This window comes from Herpailurus yagouaroundi, unplaced genomic scaffold (assembly GCF_014898765.1).
Source record: "Herpailurus yagouaroundi ecotype Mexico unplaced genomic scaffold, PumYag 161, whole genome shotgun sequence".
NCBI classification, from domain to species: domain Eukaryota; kingdom Metazoa; phylum Chordata; class Mammalia; order Carnivora; family Felidae; genus Herpailurus; species Herpailurus yagouaroundi.
In genome coordinates, this window is record NW_024412402.1 from 20617493 (window position 1) to 20640684 (window position 23192).

Consider the following 23192-nt stretch of genomic DNA (forward strand, 5'->3'; position numbering starts at 1 on the left):
ACTGAGGTTCAGAGATGTGAAAGAGATTTTCCCATTCTTGCAATTTTAAGATTTTTACAATTAACACATTTGCTTCTGCTTATAGCTTTTCCCGCCTTTATTATTATCTCTTTCACATCTGTTTGTTAGACGGTAACAAAATTAAGAAGGCTGCTTGTTTAAAAATATCAGTTCTCACACCTCCAGATTCCTGTCTGGGGAAAGAGACATAGCACTCCAACCAGGTTGTTGTGTGCAGTCATGTCTGAGAACCACAACCTTGGTTTACATTCCTAGGTTGGGCTTTACTGGATTGATTCTGAATTTGAGACATAATGCCAAACTGCCTTCCAGAAATGTCATACCAGTTTATGTTCCCACAAACAGCGTGTGACTAATTTGGCCACTTTTGTTTGGATCTCTCTGTATTCCACAATATTACCTTGTAGATTACTTCTTAGTTTGTCATCAGGACAGTAACCTACTTGTAGGCTACTGTGTGTGTGTGTGTGTGTGTGTGTGTGTGTGTGTCCATGCACGTGCGCACGCACGTGTGTATTCTAAAGTTTGAATTCAAGGTCCAGCCCTACTCTTCAAGCACGTTAATCATTTTGTGGTCCTCAGGAACGTATCTGCACATTCTGTGTTCACGATACCCAATCTGCGTGTCTCCTCTCTTCAGCACCCTCCCTTCTGTCCTTTCCCTTTTCTGGTCTCCAAGGCAGTAAAACCTACTTTTCCAAAATTATACTAGATAGATGAAGGCATAAACTCTGCATAATTAGTCCTTACAGATGGAAAACAAATTCTGGTTCTTTCCATAAGAAGTCAACTATAATCTACCCTCCTTTCCCTGTTTGGACTTCCTCGTTCATCCCATTCTTAGTTCCAGAGTCTTTCTGCCTAATTCTCCAAAAAGTTTTGATCCTACCAACCTCAGCCTTGGCCACATGAACATCATTCCTTCACTGGACCCCAGATTTTATTAAGGAAGATTCAGGTTGAACTTCTAAATACAACTTCAGATTAAAGTTCTAAATTCAAGTCTTTTTCTCTCTTTCAAAAATTATCTTCCTCCTACCTGGGAAATTGGATTTCTTTTAATTTCTTTGTCCTTGAAGTAAAGATCTATTTTCTCTCCTAAAGGAGACAGAAAGCCTTTTGTTTGTTTATTTGTTTGTTTTTGTTTTTATTAATTCATTGACAATTAACCCTTAACAATTAAGCTATGGACATTTAACAAATTATACACAGACATCAGCCTAAGAGATCATGCACTCTGGAATATTCAGGGGGAGGGTGAGTCATCTCAGACAATATAAAGTTTACATCATTCAATTATAACAATAATTATTTCTAATTGTGGCTTTAAAAAGACTTCAAATAGATACACAGAAAACAAAGCAATATAAAACCGGACATGGGTAGGTTATCTGTACTTAATGTTGCCTGAAATGAACATAAAAGATGTTCTTCCAATGCATTTATTCAAGCAGGACCTTGCATTCTAATACAGATTTCTGAACTAAATCATTCCATAAAACGTTTCAGATCAGAGAACTTTTAGTCCGTAAGTGAGAACCGTAATGTGAAAGGAAAATGGAGTAATATGGGCAGAATGTTGGGCTGGGATCCCGAAGTGAGGTCACATGCTCATAGAAACGCTAGTAAGTTCCAGGGGGAATACACACTATTCTGTGATTTCTAGTATTGCCGCTTTTATTTTTCAACATTTAGGAAGCACCAGTCTGGCCTAGTTCTGGCATAGTCCCAACCTTGAGAACACAGAATTCAAATGAGCACAGAACTGTCTCAGAAATGTGACTAAGTCATCTTCATACCCATGACATTTTGGACAGAAATTCTGTCAGAATACCTCCCAAACATTTACTTGATAAAAATCACAACCTCCTTCAGGAACTCTGGACTGTATTCTGGTTTCAGAAGCGAAAACCAAAACCTTTTGAGCTGTATCCGTTTACTGACTTCCCTGAGAAAATAATCCATTGTTCTGCGTATACAAAGGACTAATTTGACTAATTTTTTCCCCTGGCTTGGCAGAACCTTTTATCGAACTGATTGAAATGACCAGATGTTTTGGCAGCTTATGTAGACATAATCTAAGAGACTCAATAATTGACTTAAGTAAACGTATCAGGATGTAGATTGGCAATAATATCGGGGATTCTCTGTTCTGTGATGACTTCAAATCCCTTTTAAAAGGGCAGGCTGCTTGTGTAATGGCAATGCACAGAGATTGGCATCACCCCATTCATTTACTTCGGTAATTTATAGCTGATTTAGATCTGAGCACCCCTGTAACTTTTGAAAGTAAGCAAGGACCATTTTGCTTGAGCCTATCTGCTGCATTGTAATCTCTCCTGATAATAAAAACATTCACTCTAAATAGCTCACAGAGGTCAATTTTCTCTTACGAGGCTGTCTTCGTAAGAAATATTTCAAATTGGGGTTTATTTCTTCGAAAAGGAAATGGTCTACATGCTGTTCCATGCATGAAGGCCTGCATTGTAACCTAGGCCGAACCCAAGACAGAAGGGTACTAAAAATGTGAAGTTTTGGCTGGGCAACTCGGCTCCTTTTTCTTTTTTCTCCGCAGATTATGGATTTGTCTTGAATTTGTTTAGCCAACAAGATTTTCTTTTTTTTATTATTATTATTTTTTTTAATCTTTTTTTTTTCAACGTTTTATTTATTTTTGAGACAGAGAGAGACAGAGCATGAACGGGGGAGGGGCAGAGAGAGAGGGAGACACAGAATCGGAAACAGGCTCCAGGCTCTGAGCCATCAGGCCAGAGCCCGATGCGGGGCTCGAACTCACGGACTGCGAGATCGTGACCTGGCTGAAGTCGGACGCTCAACCGACTGCGCCACCCAGGCGCCCCTAGCCAACAAGATTTTCAAATGTCTCTCCTTTCCCCCTTAAAAACATTTTTTTTTGATGTTTATTTATTTTTGAGAGAAAGAGAGAGAGAGAGAGAGCAGGGGAGGGGCAGAGACAGAGGGAGACACAGAACCTGAAGCAGACTCTGGGCTTTGAGCTGTCAGCACAGAGCCAGACAAGGGGCTTGGACTCACCAACCGTGAGATCATGACCTGAGCCAAAGTCGGACGCTTAACCGACTGAGCCACCCAGGTGCCACACCTCCTTCCCCCTTTTTAAAAGTTCCTCTTTCTTACCCAGTTTTTCATCCCTCTTAAAAAAAAAAAAAAAAAGTCTACAGACCATGAGCCTAGGCAGGCATGCACACAAAGGCACACCCTCTCTGCGTAGACCTAAGTGGGTGATTAGCACCTATGTCCACGAGTTTGTACAAGCTCCTTCTTTCTGCGGAACCTAGAACGCAGAAACCATTACATTCTCTGACTGGCACACTGCACCCGGTGTCCTTGGTAAATGTTCTTCTGTATTCGCAAACGACAATCATACCAGCAAATTTCTTTAATCATTCAAAGCTCTCATGAGTGTTGTTTTACCTTCATGGGTTCAGAAGGCCGACTGGCCCCACGAGTCTTTCCCTGCGCTGGCTGACACAAGAGCCTGCTTGTCCTCGATTACGGGCCATGTGAATGTCCCACTGCTAAGTGCCTGTTCTCTGAGATCCTGCCTTGCTGGGTTGCTGACTAGCCCTGTGTTAGGGAACATGACAAAGAGTTCATGAGAAACCCAACCTGGCCTGCTTGAGGCAAAGGAGAGAATAAAAATATTTTATGAGATGATTTGAATGGGATGTCACCCAGTGGGTGCAGGATCAGGTTTGCTTTGTTTGTTTGTTGTTTTTTGGTTTGGTTTTGTTTTCGTGTGTGTTTTTTTTTTTTTTTGCAGACAAGAAAATGTAACAACTATAAATGAGTCAGTCTCTTGCGAAGTGCTCGTTAGAATGATTGACGCCTGCAGATGTGCTGAGTCTGTGGCTGTAGGTGCCAGATGTTAAGTAGCACTTGGGGACTCTTGGTGGCCAGGCCATTTCCTTTTAGTGAACAACAGTCACATACTCCTCTGCTTCCTCCTTCCCCCACTTTTTATTTCTCGGTGGATCCTGGGTTTTGAACATGGAGCAAAACCCAAACCCAAACACAGCAAAATAGCAAAGGCTCTGATGCTTTTTAAAAAGCAGGTTTTTGGGGTGATGGTTTTTGGTCGCCAGTTGAACTCAGGGCAAAGGTGGTGGGAGTGCCGTGCACACAATCTTGCATGGACTCTTTCAGCAAACCTCCAGTTGGCTGCCATCGCCCACATGTTACGGTTGGAGACCAGAGGTCAGGGGAGTTACTAAGTGATTGGCCAGGATGGAACCCAGATTTGCCTGGCTCAAAGGTTTTTTCCACTTACCCCAGGGCTCTGCCCCACTGCACATTGAGATGTACCTTTTCTGTTTGTAGTTCTCTCCTTGGTGAAGGGTTATCCTGTGGAGAAAAATGATGTCGAGGCCAGGGATGCTCTAAACACTCATATTTATTTTCACCACATTATGACAAAGATAGGAGAGATCAAATTTTATTTGCCTGGCTACGTCAGTTGAGATAATCAAAGCACACAGGCCATTGGCAGCAATAGGGCTGTCTCAGGTCACGATAACACCAGTAAGAAAGGGAAAGGATTCGCAAAACTAATGATATTATTTGATTTAAAAAATGTTTTTAAAGTTTATTTATCTTGAGAGAGACAGAAATAGTACAAATGGGGGAGGTACAGAGAGAGAGAGAGAGAGAGAGGAGAGAGAGAGCCCCAAACAGGCTCTGAGCTGCCAGCACAGAGCCCTACTAGGGGCTCATACCCACAAAGCCATAAGATCATGACCTGAGCCGAAACCAAGAGTCAGACGCTCAACCGACTGAGCCATCCAGGCACCCCGCAAAACAAATTATTTTAACCTGTATACCAAACTATTAAAAATTTGGAAACATTTGCACGATTAACTGTATTTCCAGTCTTCATAATATTTTAGAGCTCTGCAGATATAGTTAATTGTCTTAGGTTTTTGTGGGTTATTTTTTCAGTTTAAACTTTTCCTCCAGAAAACTGTAAGTAAGAAAGACTTACTCAGACCTTCCCAAGCTCATTTGTGGATTACATTTGTGCCCTCTCTTGAAACGATGCTTTACCGTGTATGAGAGCAGTTCTTGTAAATTAATATCATCATTACAAATAAGCTAGCTTCCTTGTATACCACCTTTAACTTTTTGTTGTGCAAGGCTGCCGTGCTGGGCTCCACAGACGGCAGTGTGGGCATGGCCCTGGGGCCCAGGGGAATATTAACTTACAAGGCTTTCCCTATTTTGCTTTTACGTGTCTGAAACGATTTCAAAACTCAGCAACTGAAATACAAGTTATTAAATACACTTTACTAGAATATAAAAAGTTCTTTTGTCCCCCTTCCCTTCTTTGGAGAAAAGAGATTGGAAATGTATTTATAAGACCTTTGGTGTGGCTGCTTCTGAAGATCTACATTGACACATAGCCCAAGGTTATAAAAGGATAAACTAAAAATCAAGCTGAGTTCATCTAGGGTGAAAGCCTGCATGCAATTTCAATGCTGCCCTAGAATTTTTAAAAACCACTTTGTTTTATTAAATTTTATGAGTTCTAGTTGAGTGGAGATACCAGGTGTGAACTGAAGTAGGAAAGAGGGATTTCTTGGTGTTTGACTGTCTGAGCCTCCTAACATTGCAAAGATGTCCTTGTCCCCTTCTTTCTGGCTGGGCTCTGTCCCCAGGAATCAGGTGCCAGATGGAATGGGGGGCTGATTTCCTGAATTTTTATCCCTTTCCATGCCTGCCCAAGCGTGGCTCACTGCAGACGGTTCTGTTCCTCTCTGTGTGTGTTCCCCTCCCTGGGCACCAGGGCAGACACTGCCTGGGTAGAGTCACAGGAGGCTGGGAAGTGTCTGTGCGTCTCCAGCAGCTGGAAAAGGTTTGAGTCTCTTTGGCAGATGTTTGCTGTTCCAGCCACTTCATTAATGTTGGAAACTAAACCCCTGACTATTCCTGACCAAAGCCCCACTTCATGATTGACAGCTGGGGTGTGCTTCCTCCCACAGAAGCCCTTTACAGTCTGAGAGAAGGAGAGAGGGAGGGAAAAGAGAGAGATGGGAGCAAAATGGGAATTGGGCTAGATGCCATTGCTAAAAAACCAAAAATATCAAGAAAAGAGAGAGGCAAAGACTCATTTGAGGAGAAAGACCAATTCAGTACAAGTTAAGATTTCAAGTCCCATTATATGCTTGGGTCTTTCACACACACGCTATGGAATCATCTCAGCTTTCGTGCATTCATTTATTCATGACACGCTTATTGAGAACCTACTATGTGCCAGGTGCCATGCTAGTATTGGTTATACAAGATGAGTAAAACACCAGGAGCTCATTGTCCAGTGAGTGAAACAAACATGTAAAAGATAATGCAGCAAAGGAACCACTACCACCGAGGTAGGAATCAACAGCCTTGGGGAGTGGGGAACCGTTTCACAGAGGAGGTGACATTTGAGATGGGTCTTGAACTAGTTTTTCAGGCAGGGATGGAGGGAGGGGGTAGGCTGTGGAGGGCGTTCCCATAAAGGGAAAAGCTTGTGTAAAGGCATGGATTATGAAAGGCCAACCTTGTGAAGTAGGTAGGTATTACGATTACCATTTATAATGAAAAAATGGAGGCTCAGCTTTGATTATAAGCGACAGACAGCTCGAGGCTCCAGACTCCCGGGATCTGGAATCTCTCTCTCCCCCCTACATCTGAGTCTTGTGCCCTCAGACCCCCTCTGCGAGGTGGAAAAAGTGGAAAATCCAAGGAGTTGAATAGAAATTCTTTAGCTATTTAAAACGCGTTAGATTTCAAATCGAAGGGCAGTGTGCGGGAGAGTGTGAGCAAATTTTGAGCCCGTGGTCCAGAGGCCAAGCGGGGAGCGGAGGTCCGGGGGTGGGGCGAGGCCAAGAGAGGCGAGGGCGATTGCCTCCCGCAAGGCGGTGAGGACTTTCTCGCTGTTCCCTCCACGCGCTGCCTGCAGCCCCCCGTGTGGCAGCGCTGCGACGCAGGGACACAGGAGCGCGGCTGCAGATCCGGGTTTGAAGAGAGGGAAGGAAGAGAGGAAGAGGAGAAGGAGCAAGGGAAGGAAGAGAAGGGGAGAAAGAAAGAGAGAAACCAGGATGGAAGATGGGGTGAAGAAGAGGAGGGTCGAAGAGAAAAGAGAAGGGAGACGTTACACAGGGGAGGGGAGGCCGAAGTGCTGGGAAGGGGGTGGGGGGGGGCAAAGGGATGAATGGGAAGGAAGAAGAGAGGAGTTAAGGCGGTTAAAGGGGCGGAGAGAGCCAGACGGGGAGGAGGAGGGGGAATAAGTCTGGAAAAGGAGACAAGAGGTGCAGGGGAAAAAGAGCCATGCAAAGACTGGCCCGGGAAGAGTAACTCGGAATAAGCGCGTCCCCAAAGCGCCCGGCAGGACCGGACAGTCCACATGGGTAACGCTGAGTCCCTCTCCTGGGTCGCCCGGTAAAAGGAGAGGCTGTCACTCAGGTGCGGCGCCCCAGGCGCTGGAGCACTCCTGGAGGTGTGCGCTGCCGGTGGGGTCCTCCCCACGCCGCGCGCTCTCGAATCCCACCAAACACTCGGTTTCTCGGCGCCTGCCAACAGCTCCGCGCTCGCCAGGGAGAAAATATAACCCCCTACCCCAAATTGTCCTTGGCGCGAGCGCCGCGCCCCTGGGACCCGTCCATAGCTCGTGGAGCAGCTGGTCCCCGCTCCGCCCAAGCCCTGGAGAACCCCTCTGGGCTGGCATCGTGCGACGGGGCCCGAGCCGAGCCGGGAGCGGTCCTCTGCCAGGCGCCGGACAGAGGACAGGCGGCGGGGACTACTGGCCACCGGGGCCCGGGGCGCTCCTGGGCCCAGCGCGACGACCTACAGTCCCTGTGGCGGGAGGCGCGCCGCCGCCGGGACACCTAGTCGCAGTCTTCGCGGGCCCTCGAGCCGCCTGTGCGTGGAGAAGGAGAACGAACGAAAACCATTCTAAATGGAGAGGAGGGGACGAGTGGGGACGCTGGCACACGTGAACACTTCGGGAATGAAGCTCCCCAAAGTCTCCCTGCCGGCCCTGTCTGATACTAGGCTCTGATCCGGTTTATTGCTATGTTCTCTAAGTGCCTACTTATTAGTCCTCCAGGTGTGTCCCTTCCTTTCGACCTGAACCACCCGCCCAGGGGCTCGCGTCCGCTTGCTTCCGCGGCGACTCGGACTCCTAGGCGAGCAGCTCCGCAGCGAGCCCGCCGCGACTCCGGGCCGCTTGCAGGTTCCGAGCGGGATGTCCCCAGCCCCAAACTCGGTCTGGGAGAAGGCCGTCCGCGTCCGTCATTCGACATCTCCCTCTCGTGCATTTTCCTTCTGGCCCCACGCACACCAGTTCGGAGACAAAATCGTGGGAAACCGGTGCCAGCGGGCGGTTTCGGCCGGCCGCCGGGCGGGGTGCTAGGACGCAGGCAGCGGGAGCCGTCCGGGGCGCGGAGACCGGGCGGGGCCCCCCTCGCCCACCAATTCCAATAGAACGCATAAGTTCCTACAGATATTGATTGGTTGGAACAGACTCGGAGGTTAGGAGCCCAGCAGGAAGAAGGCAAGCCCCCCCAGTAAGCACGTGTCCTCGCGGCTCTCCGAACGCTCAGCGTCTCGAGGGAACAGGGAACCGAAGCCGCGCGGCTGGGAGCGGCCGGCGATGAGCCGCGGCGAGTGGGGCTGACGGCACGAGGGCCCGCAGGCACCGCGAGATCGTGCTGCGCTGGCTCTTCCGGCGGCGAAAACGGTTTAAAACCTTTTGCTAAAACTTAAAAAAAAAAAAAAAAAAAAAAAAGAACGCACGCCTTTGGGGGATTACTTTTTATTTTTACAATTCATTATTGGGATAACGGTCAGGGCAAGGGTCATTTACGGTTTGGGATCTCGTGGGGGACGGTCAGGTTTGCGGCTCCGCTGGGGGCAAGCGCGTGGAGGGAACTCGAGGGAGCGCCGAGGGTCCTTGGGAAACGGGGTAGAAGGACCCAAGGGTCGTTGGGGCGCCGGCCCTGGGGCCCGCAGCCTCGGGAGCCTCAGCAAGGACTCGACTTCTTCCTAGCGGGAGAACTAGGCGCGCCTGCCCGTCCCCCGACCCGGGTGGCCGGTGGAGAGTACCGGACCTCCAAGGAGGCGCGCGGGGTCGGGTCCCGGAGGAGCGGCCGAGGCCCGGCCCGCGGGCGGGGGCGGAGCGCGCTCCCCGCACGGCGCGCACACCCGCGCGCGCACCCTCGGCACACACACCTGGAGCTCGTCCCAGGAGGGGGGCGGGGTGGAGAGCCAAAGCGAGTGTCTTAAAATAGAGAGGCTGGCAGAGGAGCGCGAGACGCCGCGAGGAGGGAGGAGGCGAGCGAGAGAGGCGGGCTCGAGGCGTGCAGGTCCGCGGCCGGCTCGCACGGGCGGACTGGGTGGGGTGGGCGCCGACGCCCCTCGGCGGCCGGCCCTCGGCGCGGCTCCGCACCAGGCCCCGCAGGAAGCGCGCGCTGATTGACAGCTGCGCTGTCCCAAAAAGGCTCGGCGAAGATGCTGATCTAGACGCGCGGCCGGCGCGCCCGGTGCCCGCTCCCCTCCGCGCGCCTCCCGAGCCCGCCGCCTCCCGGCGGCCGAGGAGCCGGGCTGAGGTCCCCGCCGGCGCGCCAGCCCCCGCGGCCCCGGCCGGCCGGCGCTCTCTCCGGCTCACCATGCACTGCCACGCGGAGCTGAGGCTGAGCTCGCCCGGCCAACTCAAAGCAGCCAGGCGGCGCTACAAGACTTTCATGATCGACGAGATCCTTTCCAAGGAGACCTGCGACTACTTTGAGAAACTTTCCCTCTACTCCGTGTGCCCGTCGCTGGTCGTGCGACCCAAGCCCCTGCATTCCTGTACCGGTAAGACGCGCCGCCGCAGAGCGGGGGTGGTGGTGGTTAGTGGGGTGCGGTAGCTTTCGCGCAGTTGTCTGGAGCTTTCCCGCCTTCGACCTCCCGCGGGAGGGCGAAAGGAAGGGTCGCGGGGATTCTTGTGTTGTGCGCCGGCCCGGGGTGGGGGGCTAAACTAGGCAGCGGCGGGCATCGCACAGGCGTCCGCGACCTGGGAAGGGCCGGGCAAGGTGTCGATCGCGAGCTTGGAAGTGGAGTGGAGGTAGCGGCCCCCTAGGAGCGGCCGCTACTGCAGCGCGGGCGATCCTGCTCGCGGGAGTAGAGCTACCCCCTTCCCAGCGCCGCTCTGGTTTTCGGCCGGAAAGTTCAAACACTTGACCCGGTTCAACGCCTGAATCGTTGTTTCAGGACGTGGTGTTGCGGCTCCCCTCGAGTTAACTTGTCCAAGCTCCTCTTGTCTCCCCTGGGAGTTTTACAAGTTAATCAGTATCCTGAGGTTCTCCACAAGATCCAGAAATCCTTGAACTTCACTTAAAAGGATCTCCCTCTGTGGCGGTAGTTCTGGAAGACGTCGCGTTGTGGTGCATGCAAGCTGAGGAGGTCACCTCTTTTTGTTTTAAGTGACTAAGAAAACAACAGGCATAACAATAAAAACATTCTTCACGTCTGGTTTCCTCTATCCACAAGACCTAACTCAGGCCAATAGGAAAGATAACATTTAATAAATACATTGAAAAAGTCGTAGGTTTGTGTGGAAAGTAAGTCCAAAGGCATTTTTAAAGCTTTGAGTGCATTAAGAGAAGCTCCAAGTTTCAAAGTGCACCCTGGCATTCGAAGGATTTAGGCTATCGAAAAGCAGGCATAGAAAAAAAAAAAAGTTGAAGCAACTTTTATAAAAAAAATAAGTTATCAGCTGTGGTTTCAACTGAAGGTAAACATTTAGTATTTCCCAACGAAAAGGAACTTTGAGTTTATGTTTGTGGCATGGGTGCCATGAGATAATTTAGTTATATTGAAAAAGTAAAGCAAAGAGCTAGCAGTGTTTTTATTTAATTATTATTATTATTATTGCTGGCAGTGTTTTTAAAAGACTTTTTTTTTTTTTTTTTTTTTTTTTTAACTTTCAGGCCTGAAGCTTCTAGTACATAGTTCTTGGAATCCTTGGTTTCTTGGATTGTCCCAAATACATACAGCAAAGTTATTTCAAAACCAAGTTATTCCTACATGTATTTGGTTCTAAGATGAATACTATATTCAGTTATACCTTTGTAAAATAAATTTTATCTGTAAGGTGGGATTAGGCCTGATAGGCCATCACAAGACTTGCAATCCCGAATTTTAAGAACCAAGAAGTATATGAGACAAGAAACAACTAAGACACTTTAGGAACGAGGTAGATATCCTTGATGTGTATATTTTTACATTTATGTGTCTGCCATGTGCAAACCCTCGAATGAATAGACTACATATATATTGGGTAGGGGAGGTAGGCTGAATCTTGTAATGAGCATAAATTGTCATGTGCTATAATAACTCAGACACCTTTGAGGAAAAATAAGATTTAATCACAAATTTCAATGCACCCTGCTAAGACATTGCCCTCCTGCAGGACCCTAGGACAAAACAGAACAAATCTGAACACCTAGGTGTGACGCAGGCCTGGCACAATTTTTAGCGACTTTCTGCTGTGTATTGTCCTGAAGGCAGTTTTCCTGGCTTTAAGCAGTCACAGAATTGGATCATAGCAATAACATGCTAAAAAAAAAAAAAAAAAAAAAAAAGAATAAATTGCTCAGAAAACAGAGGTCCAGTCATTAATACGGGCTGAGTAAGTTCTGTATTTCACTAAACCTTGTATGGGAAATCAGTCGGAAGGAAGTAAGTTGATTCATATGTAGTTTTGAGACTGTTAAGGGTGAATTGTACATATATCACGAGCTGAAAGTTTTGCTTAGCCTTGTGCTTTTGAAGTTCATTGATGGTTCGTATGAAAGGGTGGTTGTTGGTAATGGTTTTCTTGCCCTGTCATTTCAGTGTTTACTTTCTTTAGATTGTTCTTTTGAAAAGGTCATGATTTTGCTCTCGTTGAGATTTAAAATATAGAAACTGGGATTTGCCAGTGGAATTAAGCCCATAAAAACTGGCTACAATAGTCCATACTTTCGGATCATAAGCCTTTAGTGGGTTTACAATTACAGTTAAAGCCTTACGTGTATTAGATCATGGGAATCCCATTAGTGACTTCTCAAGGGTTTTGCAAATACCACACTTTCAAAGCATTTTTGTTGTTTTTAACAGTTATGTTCAAGATCAAAAATCTTAGACTGGATAAACTTAATCTTTTTTTATTAATTAAAAAACTGGCAATAAGTTGCTGGCATTCATCATACAACTATATATGTAAATATACATTTGCTGGATAAAGATAATTATTTAGTACTTTTCATAGAACTGATGTATAAAAAGTTCAAATCAAGTGAAAGGCACAAATTGGAATTAAAATTACTGAACTTTCTCATCGTTTGGTTTGCTGTTCTTAAGATTTAAATAACTACCAGAAGTGAACCTTGCCTGGTAAAATAATGAAGTAAGAATAAAAAAAGTTACCACCCTGCACAATAAGTATATAAAATTGGGGTGGAACAAAAGCCACAGCATTTAAAAAGCCTGTACATAGTTAAGTAGTCCTTGTTGTTTAGATTTAGTAATCCAGATACCAATTTATGGTACTGAATCTCCTCAGGCAGAGGAACATGTATTCAAGTAAACTGAGAAATGGAAACATTTTTCATCAGGCAGATCATCACCTGACAGTCATTTATTATTAGACACTCTAACCTTGATGGAATACTCACCTCCAAAAAAATTGTTGTTTGTTTTAACAGGCCCTTTCTTATTACAAATGCAGTAATTTTAGGCTTAGGAGGCTGTCTCTAAATTTACTGAAGTTTCCCAAGAGATGTTCTACATCACAAAATAGGCAGGGAGGACTGGAATCCTATCCTTTGAGGCCAAGCTAAAGGAACATTTGTCATTAAATTTAAAATAAAATTAAAAAAAAAGAAAAAAACAACTAAGCCCAAAGAGCCTCCATTTGAAAAAAAAAAAAAAAAAGTTTGTTATTCAGACCATCTATGAGGGGTAAAATATGTTTGGAATTTATTTAGTGTGTAACGTGTTTTGTTTGTTTTGTTTTGTTTTGTTTAAATCTGGTAACAGCAATCCCCAATTAGAATGGGAATATACTGCCGTTTAGAAACCCGTTAACATTCTCTCATACGTGTTAGAACATTGACAGATTAAAAACCAAAACTGAGGTGCAGTTGAGGATGTCATAAATACTATTAACTCTTGAGTACATTATTTCACCTTTTTGGTTGTGATTAACGTTTCTTGGGGGGAAGAGTAGCTTGGAGAAATCTGGTTCCTCAGGCTGGAATCCATTGCAGAGATACTGGCAGAGTCGTTTTTGAAGGCTCTCTCTTTCAGTTTGACCTTTAGAAACAGGCGGTTTCTAAATTTGAGGATTGTTTGGAAACGATGAATAGCCTGCTTCACAAAAACAAGGATACAATTTATCCTACGGGTTTTCATGGGGATGCCGAGAAACCAACCTACTGTGCTAATTAGAGTTTTATTATAATTACTTATACTTATAACCTAGAATTGCCCTAGACTTGCACATGCACATTTTGGGGGAAAGGTGAATTGTAGATATTTGGGACATTTTCAGCCTGTGACCAGCACAGGGCTTTTTAAAATAATCCACCAAAACCTATAGGCTAATTCCTTTCTCCTTCTCTGGTGGAATGGTTCTGTTGGATTTCCCGGTGACCTTCGGCGGCCAGTCGTGTCGAGCTGACTGTTGCGGTTACAGAGCTGGAAGGGATCGCAGAGGTCACAGTTAGAATCTAATCTCCCCAGTTAGAATATAGTTTTTTTTTGTGAAGTGCTGGGGTCACATCAGTGCTTAGACACTTTCAGTCCACACTGGGCACTGCTGCCCTTCTCGTTAGGGGACTCAGAAATCGAGAAGACTTTTCCAATTTGGTTACACACCCGGGATAAATCCGTGTACTCACACCCAAGGGACAGTCAACCAGCCAATTAAAAGGGGCATTTGGGGAAGGGTGTTTATCTTAAGAGATGGCATTGAGAACATTTTATCCTTTGGTGGGTCCAAGAGAAACAAGTTCTTTCGGGTGGTGTCCTTGGGTTCATTTTGATCACAAAGATTGGGTGTCATCCCAGTGAAAAATGAAATGAGGTGGGGACATGTGTAATGACTTCTTTGGGAGTTGGACAGCCAGCTATTGCTTTGTGGAGTTGGCTCCCGTGATTCCCCAAATCTCAGCTTGGTCTGTTAGTCTAAGACCAAAACCCACAGGATCTTGGGAACCTGAGCATTGAGGACTGAAATGTTAATGGAAAAATGTAAACTGGGGTTTGGGAGAATGATCATTATCACCAAGCATTTGCATTTCTGCCAGAGGCAAATAGGCTTTTATTAGCAATTACTTATAACTGCTTCTCCTGTTCCCATTCTAAGGGTAAATAAAATGAGGGGTGCACAGGATATAGGACTCATCCAGGGTCAGAATATATTTGGAGCTGCGCTCTTCTGGGATCCTCAGCTGTTGTCTCATTTACTCCTTAAATTTTGTAACTCCTTTGTTAAACAGGGAGGCTCAGGGGACCCTTCGGAGTCAGTTTGAACTAGTGAATAGAGTTTATTAGCAGCTTCTTCTCCGGTTCTGATTTTCCTAATAACCCATGGGAGAATGTATAGTTCACATGTTAAAATGCCTCTCCAAATGTCTACAGTCTTTTGTATCATTTAATTTAATAATTTCATTCTACAGCTATTTATACTTGCTTGGTGATGGCACTGTTATTGAGTCCTTGTGTTTAAGTTTATTGTAAACCTTGACTCACAGTTGGGATACTTTAAACATTCCTCTAAACTACCTGTAGACCCACTACTGAGCCCTTCTTTGTTCTTCTCTAGAACATATGATGGGCAGTTTGGAATTGGGATAGGGGAACATTATGACAATTTAATATTTTTGCTTACCATGTAGAATTTTGTCTTTGAACTCCACCTAAAGGGTGTTATCACCAACCGAACTATCATATTAATCCCGTGAAATACAACCAAAATGAAATGGTGTAGACGGTAACTCCTTAATGAAGCCAGTCTGCTCAAGTTCTTGTTGGTTGTACCTCTCTCGATTAAAACTGCATTGGGTACAAGCGTGGACTGCATAAAGTTGCTAGTTTTATTTAACCTACCTAGGGAATCTAAGTGAAAAGATTGTTAGCTTGAATGTATCTATCCCAAGAATCTATAGGAAAGCAGTAAGGATTATAAAAGCTTGTTTAAATTGTAAGGAGAGATTAAAATGAAAAAAAAAAAAAAAAGAAAAGGGAAGGAGTAGGGAAAAAGTAAAAGAGCGGGTTTCCCTAGAACTCCTGACGCTTCTCCATTCAGCGTTGCACGAAGCCCCTGTCCTTCAGCATGACCTCCCCCCCACCCCCCAGCAGAACTCATGGGGCTTCTGAGATACCTGTCGGTGCATGGATAGTAAATGGCTAAAGTTGATTTTGCTTCCATACGTGCCGGACCCCTTAAAACGAGCCACCCGGAGTCTGGGCCCTACCCAGCATTCAGCATTCACTGAGGGGAGACTGAAAAAATGTTAAGCCAAAAGCATTTTTAGGTGTCATTTGCATGTTGTTTTGCAGTCTGGGAGGAACAGAGATGAAAAGCTTAGGTAGGCCATGCGATCTGAGTCTCCCTCATCTGTACTAATCCTGTGAACTTTGGTGGGTGTCCCAGAACCTGCCCCGCCAGCACGCGGGCTGCGTGAATCCAGCTCCAAATTGAAGTTAACCCAGGGCCTGTGGCCGAACCCGCTGATGAACTTTTCAGTGGAATGTGGGACCAGAGGATTGGAACAGAGGGGCTGTAGGGATTGGGTTGAGATGTACAGATTTAAACCTCCTTTGACATCGTTCTTTGGGGAATGCTGGTTTACACCACGGCTCATGGAGCTGGTGCTTTTCAGTGTGACACCAGAGATGAACCCCACGTTCACAGCTGGATCAGCCTCTTCACCGAGGGCTGCCCAGAGCCTACGGGTGTTCCGAACTGTCAGGAACCACGCCTGTAAGTGGCCCACTTCCCTCGGAAGCAGCATGACAAAGTGGGAAAAAGAGAGGGATTGTGGCTATTCGGGTGAAGGCCCTTGACGCATGTGACAAGCCCTTCTCGGCTGCCTCTCTGGTGCCTGTCTCTGCGTTAGCTGCCTGTGAGATTGGAGTGGTTATTTCTTCCTCTACAGCACAGTTGACGGGATTAAAATTGACATCAGAATTATTAATAATGGGGTTCAATTCAGAACCTTGTATAAACTTGGTGATATTAACAAAACGGTTCCAGAATGAGTTTTTGTTTGTTTGTTTGTTTGTTTGTTTTTAACCAGAAAACCTTTGCAAACTCTCAGGATTTAATTTATTGCAGCTTAATAGCAGTTAGAAAAAAAAAGTCTTGTGAAAATGAATGCTCTAAATAAAAACACAGTTAATTTTCCATTACAGTGTCTAATTACTCATCATCACCAGGGCATTTTTATATGGCAATTTAACTTCTCGAAAGTGGAAACTTGGCATACGTTTAAGGAAGAAAGCAGTGCTCCTAGATAGGTATCAGAAGATGGTCTAATTATGTTTGGGCTAGAGTTGACTCTTACACATGACTGCCCTGGAGGAGATGCGGGGGGGTGGGGGCGGGGGGGGGGGTAGAGGGCCTCACTTTAGTCGCAAAAGAAAGTCTCTGGTTTCTTTAGTGCCAGTTGAAACTGAATACGGAGGGAGATAATTCTGAACGTTAGATGATGTGCAAGTACATCTGAAAAGGGACCCTGCCAGTCACCAGCTGAAGCTGATGTCAGGACTACTTGATAGGCCTGGAGAACAGCTATATATGCTTTCTGACTCCACTGGCAGAGTCCATAAAGATGAACATGGCCTTTCTCCAAGGAAAGATACGACTGAATAGAAGCCAATCTGGGAGGATCTCACCATGAAACTAAATACATTAAGAGTTCAAGCAGACAGGCTTACGTGATTCCTTTTTACTGCATCCTTCTAGCTTACCAACACGTCCTTAGCAGCATGTTCCTCTCGATATTGGGGATAGATAAACATTTTCACAATGTGCATTGAAAAGGATTGCCTGCCACCTCGGCGATGTCAGTGTCACTATTTAAAAAAAAAAAACACAACAAAAACCCTTAGGTGCGATCAGTGATATGATGATGGTCCTTTGGCTTTTCTTATTCAAGGATCGCTTATGAAGTGTGGGAAAATGGAATGGTCTTGGGCTTGGTGCAGTCTCATGAAGTCGTGGCTGTATTTCCACCCCAGGAATACCTGGCGAGTTCCTGATACTGATGAACCTGCCAGCCTCCACCACCCACTTCCCTCTCCTCAGAGTTCTTTTCATTCTGTAACATAACCTTTGTTGAAATTCAGGATTATGGTCATTTCACAGACCGGAGCACAGCCTCTTGTAGACTGAAGGAAGTTCAAGGTAGATGTTTAATTTAAGCAATATTTATAGGAAGCGACTTTGTACATTTAACTCATGGTAACTTACAAAGAACAGAGTCCTTGTTTTATCTCTTCTGTGGTGGGGAAATAGCTTGGGCACAGAGAGTTGCCCAGGCTTCTCTTCCTGAATCCTGCTTTATTTATCCCAAAGGCAGCTATAAACTTGAGATATGTTAGAAATGCACTGAACCTTCTTATTCACATTCATAACAGTCATAGAAAGAGTGACTGGTTTTTTTGAGTGCCTAACGTGTAATAAGCATGGGACTGAGTGCTCTATGATCAGTTTCAGATCATCTCTAAGAGGTAGGTGTTACTATTGCCACTTTACCAATGGAAAGCCGAGAAGTAATTTTCCCAAAGTCACAGGACACAGAAAGATCTCTTACAAAGCAATGAGAAAAAGGGCAGGTAGAAAAATTCGCCGTTCATAGAAATGAGTATCCAGATGGTAAAGATTTGAAAGGATGTTCTGCCTCACTGTTAATCAGGAGAACACACATTAAAATGAGATACCATTTCACACCCATCAGATAGGTGGAAATCAAAGAATCTGACTCTATTGATCGATGACAGCGATAGACATTCTCATACACTGGTGGTGGTGGGAATGTTTTTTCGGTACGATTCCTTCGGAGAGCAGTGTAGCAATACCCGTAAAGCTACAGATACACATGTACCTTCCAGCCCCCGCTCCCCCTCTGGGCTGATGCCTTGTATGTGTGCAGAGGGACACCTGTTTAAGACTGGTCATTTTTGTGTTGTTTGTGATAGTGACAAATCTAAAGCAAACTGCCCTTCAGAAGGAAAAAGGATAAAAGTACATGTGCTCCCTTTAAGCAGTGAAATTCTATACAACGAAAATGAATGGACCAGATCTATTTGTATGAATATGGATAAGTTTTAGAAATACAGTGTTGAGAAAAAAAACAAATTGTAGATTGATGCCTACAGCCTGATACCATTTATATGCTGCTTGAAAACATGCAGACTGATACATATTGTTGAGGGAGGCAAAGGTATGGGATTAGGAAGGCGACCCACAGGTTTTTATTGTCCTATGTCATAGTTTATTAAGGAAAAGAAAAGGCCTAATGTAAAATATGGCCAAACATCGAGATTTAACAAAGCTTGGTTGTGGGTATACAGGTGTTCATTACATTATTCTTTTCTGTGTGTTTGAAATTTTTCGTAATATAAACATTGAAAAATGATAGTATGGGAGACCCTAGATGTCCATGAAACTCTTAATCTTGTGGACCTTTTGATGGCTTTCTTAATAGCTTTTCTGCCCTGAAACAGGGGAAGCTTTTAAATGCAGACCTTGTTGTACGCAATCTCACAGTGGGGAAATAAAAACACTTTATAATTAGATACATGTGTACAACTCTCACTAAAACAACCACTGTAGCTTCTGTAATTGGCTTTTGGATCTCACTTAACCTCCCCTGGCTGGATGGGGGCACTATTATCACCAGGATAGCTGCCGTTTCCCCAAGTAATACTTTGGCATATGAGTAAGCGCTCTCTGAGCTGGGCACTCGGACTAGGAGGTGATTGCTCCAAGAAGTGTTTGTTTTAAATATACATCCATAATCATGCAAGCAAGAGTCATTAGGTTTTTTTTTTCTCTTCTTAGTGATGTTTAAAATCACAATAACTTTTTTTTTTTTTTTTTTTGCATCTTGCATTTGTATGTATTTGCTGATATGATATACCACCCTTGGCTTTTGAGCAAGGTTTGTCCATTGCTAGTGACAATTTAACTTTAAAAAAATTGTCTGGGGGCGCCTGGGTGGCGCAGTCGGTTAAGCGTCCGACTTCAGCCAGGTCACGATCTTGCGGTCCGTGAGTTCGAGCCCCACGTCGGGCTCTGGGCTGATGGCTCAGAGCCTGGAGCCTGTTTCCGATTCTGTGTCTCCCTCTCTCTCTGCCCCTCCCCCGTTCATGCTCTGTCTCTCTCTGTCCCAAAAATAAATAAATGGTGAAAAAAAAAAATTGTCTGGAGATAGCTGTGAATACCAAAGAATCTAAATTAAAATGTAGCTTATTAGAGGGAAGAATGATGTTGGTATTGCCATATGAAATGACCGAGTGCTCCTTATATTTTGGAGCTGTGATTTTATTTTTTATTTTTATTTTTTAAAGTTTATTTATTTATTTGGACAGAGAGAGAGAGAGAGCAAGTGAGCATGGGGAGGGGCAGATAAAGAGGGGAGACAGAGAATCCTAAGCAGACCCTGCACTGTCAGCACAGAGCCCAATGTGAGGCTCGAACCCATGCACCATGAGATCATGACCTGAGCCGAAATCAAGAGCTGGACGCCCAGCCAACTGAACCACCCAAGCACCCTGGACCCATGATTTGATTTTAAAACTTTGATATGTGGTATCAAGGCTTGTTAAGAAGGGATGAGAACTGTTACCATGGAAATCACATAGATAGCTGTGTGTTAGGAATAATAAATGGCCGTCCTGTGGTTTGGAGAAGTTAACCTAGACCATATTACTCTACAGTGACAACTGTGGTGGCAGGTGCTTTGCTCAGCCTGTCTTAACATCCAAGACCTTTTTTCTTTTCTCTGCAAAATAGTTCCAATTTAGAAATACTGCTGTTAAGATATTTGACAAAAATGTGGCCTTTGGGGGCTTTATCTCTCTGCATCCCTCAAAGGGAAAATATTCTTCAGTGCGGCCCAAACAGGAGCTGGCCAACGCGTTTCCCCTTCTTAGACCACCCCTCTCTGCCTCAGTACAGCTGACTCTTGAACAACACGGGTTTGAACTGCACAGGTCCGCTTGCACATGGATTTTTTTTTATATATAAATACAGTACAGCCCTGTGGATGTATTTTTTCTTATGATCTTCTTAATAACATTTTCCTTCCCCCAGCTTCCTTGATTGTAGGAATACAGTACATAATACACATAACATGTAAGATATGTGTTAACTGCTTAGGTTGTGGGTAAGGCTATTAGTAATTAAGTTTTGAGGAGAATCAGAAGTTAGATGGTGATTTTCAGGCACACTGCAAACTCTTTCTTGTCCAAGAGTCAACTGTACATACAGAGAAGCAAAGAAATCTAAGTACTGTAGGGCCCACATCCCACCCGGACGATCTGTAGACAGTGCCACAGGGCTTTCTTTGGTGCTCAGCAGTGCAGCCACGGTCAGCAGCAGGAATTAATGACCACATCTAGAGGATTATGGCCAAATTGGACATGACTGAAGGGACGGTGGATCTGTCAGATTTGTTGTCCATGAACAGACTTCCACGAGTTGCAGGAACAAGTTCTGCAATTTATCTTAACCTATGTAGGCACTTGCAGTGGTCAGAGTAGATCAGACGGGCTGAAATTTTCACCGTGTCTTAGTCAACCTTCTGGATCTTTTCAGTGAAATCTTACTCCTCGTAAAATGGACCAGCTGGGCTGGAGGCAGTGAATGGAGAAAACATTATCAAGAAAAAGTTCCAGAGAGCTGCCGCAGGATGCTCTAAGTAGGATAAAATGCAGAAGGACCTGTTCTTGCCACCCGTGGAAGTCTATTTGTTGGCAACAAATCCAACAGGTCCACCTTGGATCTTCTGTTTGGAACTCCTTGGGAAAAGACAGGCAAGGATTTAGAATATTTACGGTTACTTTTCAGCAAGTTTCACTGAGAGAGAGAGGTAGGAATCCTCCCAGTTCCAATCCAGCTTCCTTTTCTTCTCATGACTGAACATTTTACTGAAATAATTGGTAAGTTGCCCCAGAGGACATTGTTTTGGAGGACGTTGTTAATTGTGTTATCCCTGGATATCATGGCAACTCATTATTGCTCTTAGCACGTTAGACAGCTGTGTGTTCTGGAAGCATGTTTTCAATCCTCAGTTTAGAGTACAGTATAGAGGAGCATTCTGTGGGAGCTCCGGTTTTGTTTTTTTTCAAACTGGGACATTGAGCCTTGGAAGTTAGAACAATTAGCTGCATAAGCAGAGTGTTTCACTTGTCAGGTAACTGCAAAGTTGAAATAGAAATCATTATAAATGGTAACCGCGTGGCAGACACATTCCTGCATTGAGGCATTTACCTTAAAGGGAGACCCTCTCTGTAATAGTTGTGATCACTGCTTTTCCAGTGAGAAAGATGAGACACAGGGACACTAAGAAATAGATAGTAACAAGGTCACATGAGTAAGTGGCAGAGTTGAGATTGGAACTCAGGTCTGTTTCCTTCAGTACAAAGCTCCGTACTGTATATAATCATAAGAAAATGTGTAAATTAGAAGTCACATTTGTCCCTTTCCATGGAGTCCATAGAAAGTCTGTACTTTATATAAAGCAAGGCCCAATGAATGTGAAGGAGTTTACTTTGAACGTGGGAACTCCTTTACACTTATTGCCAATCATTTAGTGTGTGTCCTCCAGTCTTTCCTTTCCTGCGATTCTTTGGGTCTCTGAATGATTCTAGACAAATTCTAAGAAGCCATAAGGTCTTTGGAGTGAGATTGTGGACCTACTGCCTTCTGGCTGTGTGATTCTGAACTCATCTCCTTGCCCCTGGATACTAGTGTCCTTCTCAGTATGACATTCCCAAGGCTTCTTTCCTTAAGGTGTTTCCATGAGCTATGATTCTTTGAATAAAGCTTTTCTGTGGGGGTCGAAGGTGGAATTCCTATTCATTCATTCATTCCTTCATTCATTCTTGTGACCCAGAGAGAAAGAATATGTATGCTTAACCACTCAATGCCAGTCGACTGCCTTGTGAGTTAAGACTTGGAATATTTTTTCATGAAATATTCACTATTAAGTTTAGTGGGGAAAAAAATCTGGCTATTGGTTTGGCATCACTTTAAAAAGAATAAGAGACTAATTTTTTTCACATTATGTCTAATTGGGCTGGGGTAGGTTCTGGGAAACTCTGTTTTCAAAAAGAGATTGTAATGATTTTAGTGAAAAGTCAACTTTGGGAGCCATTGTAGTGTAGATACCAGCTTAAAGGTGAGATTGATAAAATTTGTACCCTGTGACTCAAATATAGGAAGCCGGTTTAATGGAATGATCCTTGTGGATGGATTTTGAGTCAGATGGCACTGTTTGACCTTAGGCAAGTTATTTAAACTCTCTGACTCTCAATTTCTTCATCTATAATGGAAAGATAATATTAACTGCCTAATAGGGTTAGTCATGTAGGTTAAATGAGATAATGCATATAAAGCTTTTAGCATAGTTCCTGGAGCGTAAGTGCTCAGTAATTGATAGCTTCGATTAAAAACAATAATCTTATAATCATAACCATGTCTTGGTTGTCTGAAGCACAGTCCTTTAGAGACAGATCACTATCCTTGATGAATTAAACTCACGAAAAATGAAATATCCTTAAAAAAACCACTTCACTCTAGGGCATTCTTGTGAATTATGTCATTTCACTAACTGCCTTTTGAGGCCTCTTGCATCCTGGGTGGTCTGGGAGCCAAGTTCAGGTCTTTATGAATAGACATGTTTGATTCCCTCACCTTTCTGTTTTATGATATAAATTCAGAATTTTGTAAATTCCTAAATGAGTGGCACAAACAGGTCAACATGACATCGTCACAAACTGTGCTTTGTTATGTCATTTTTTACAAGAGTTGCTCAGGATTAATTACCTATAGGAAACGTTTCATCATACAGCTGTGTATCTCGAGAACTGTTTTAGAAAAGTGGCAGAATTTCTCA

General features: G+C 44.6%; 1 protein-coding gene across 1 annotated transcript in view; it reads left to right on the plus strand.

Moving 5' to 3' along the window:
* The first annotated feature begins 9349 nt into the window (after window positions 1-9349).
* The window catches only part of BARX2 (BARX homeobox 2), a 77834-nt gene continuing 63991 nt past the window's right edge, over window positions 9350-23192 (plus strand). Inside the window, exon 1 of the mRNA XM_040483531.1 lies at window positions 9350-9891. Within this exon, the coding sequence (XP_040339465.1) occupies window positions 9705-9891 (187 nt within the window). The 5' untranslated portion in view covers window positions 9350-9704. The remainder of the gene's footprint in view (window positions 9892-23192) is intronic.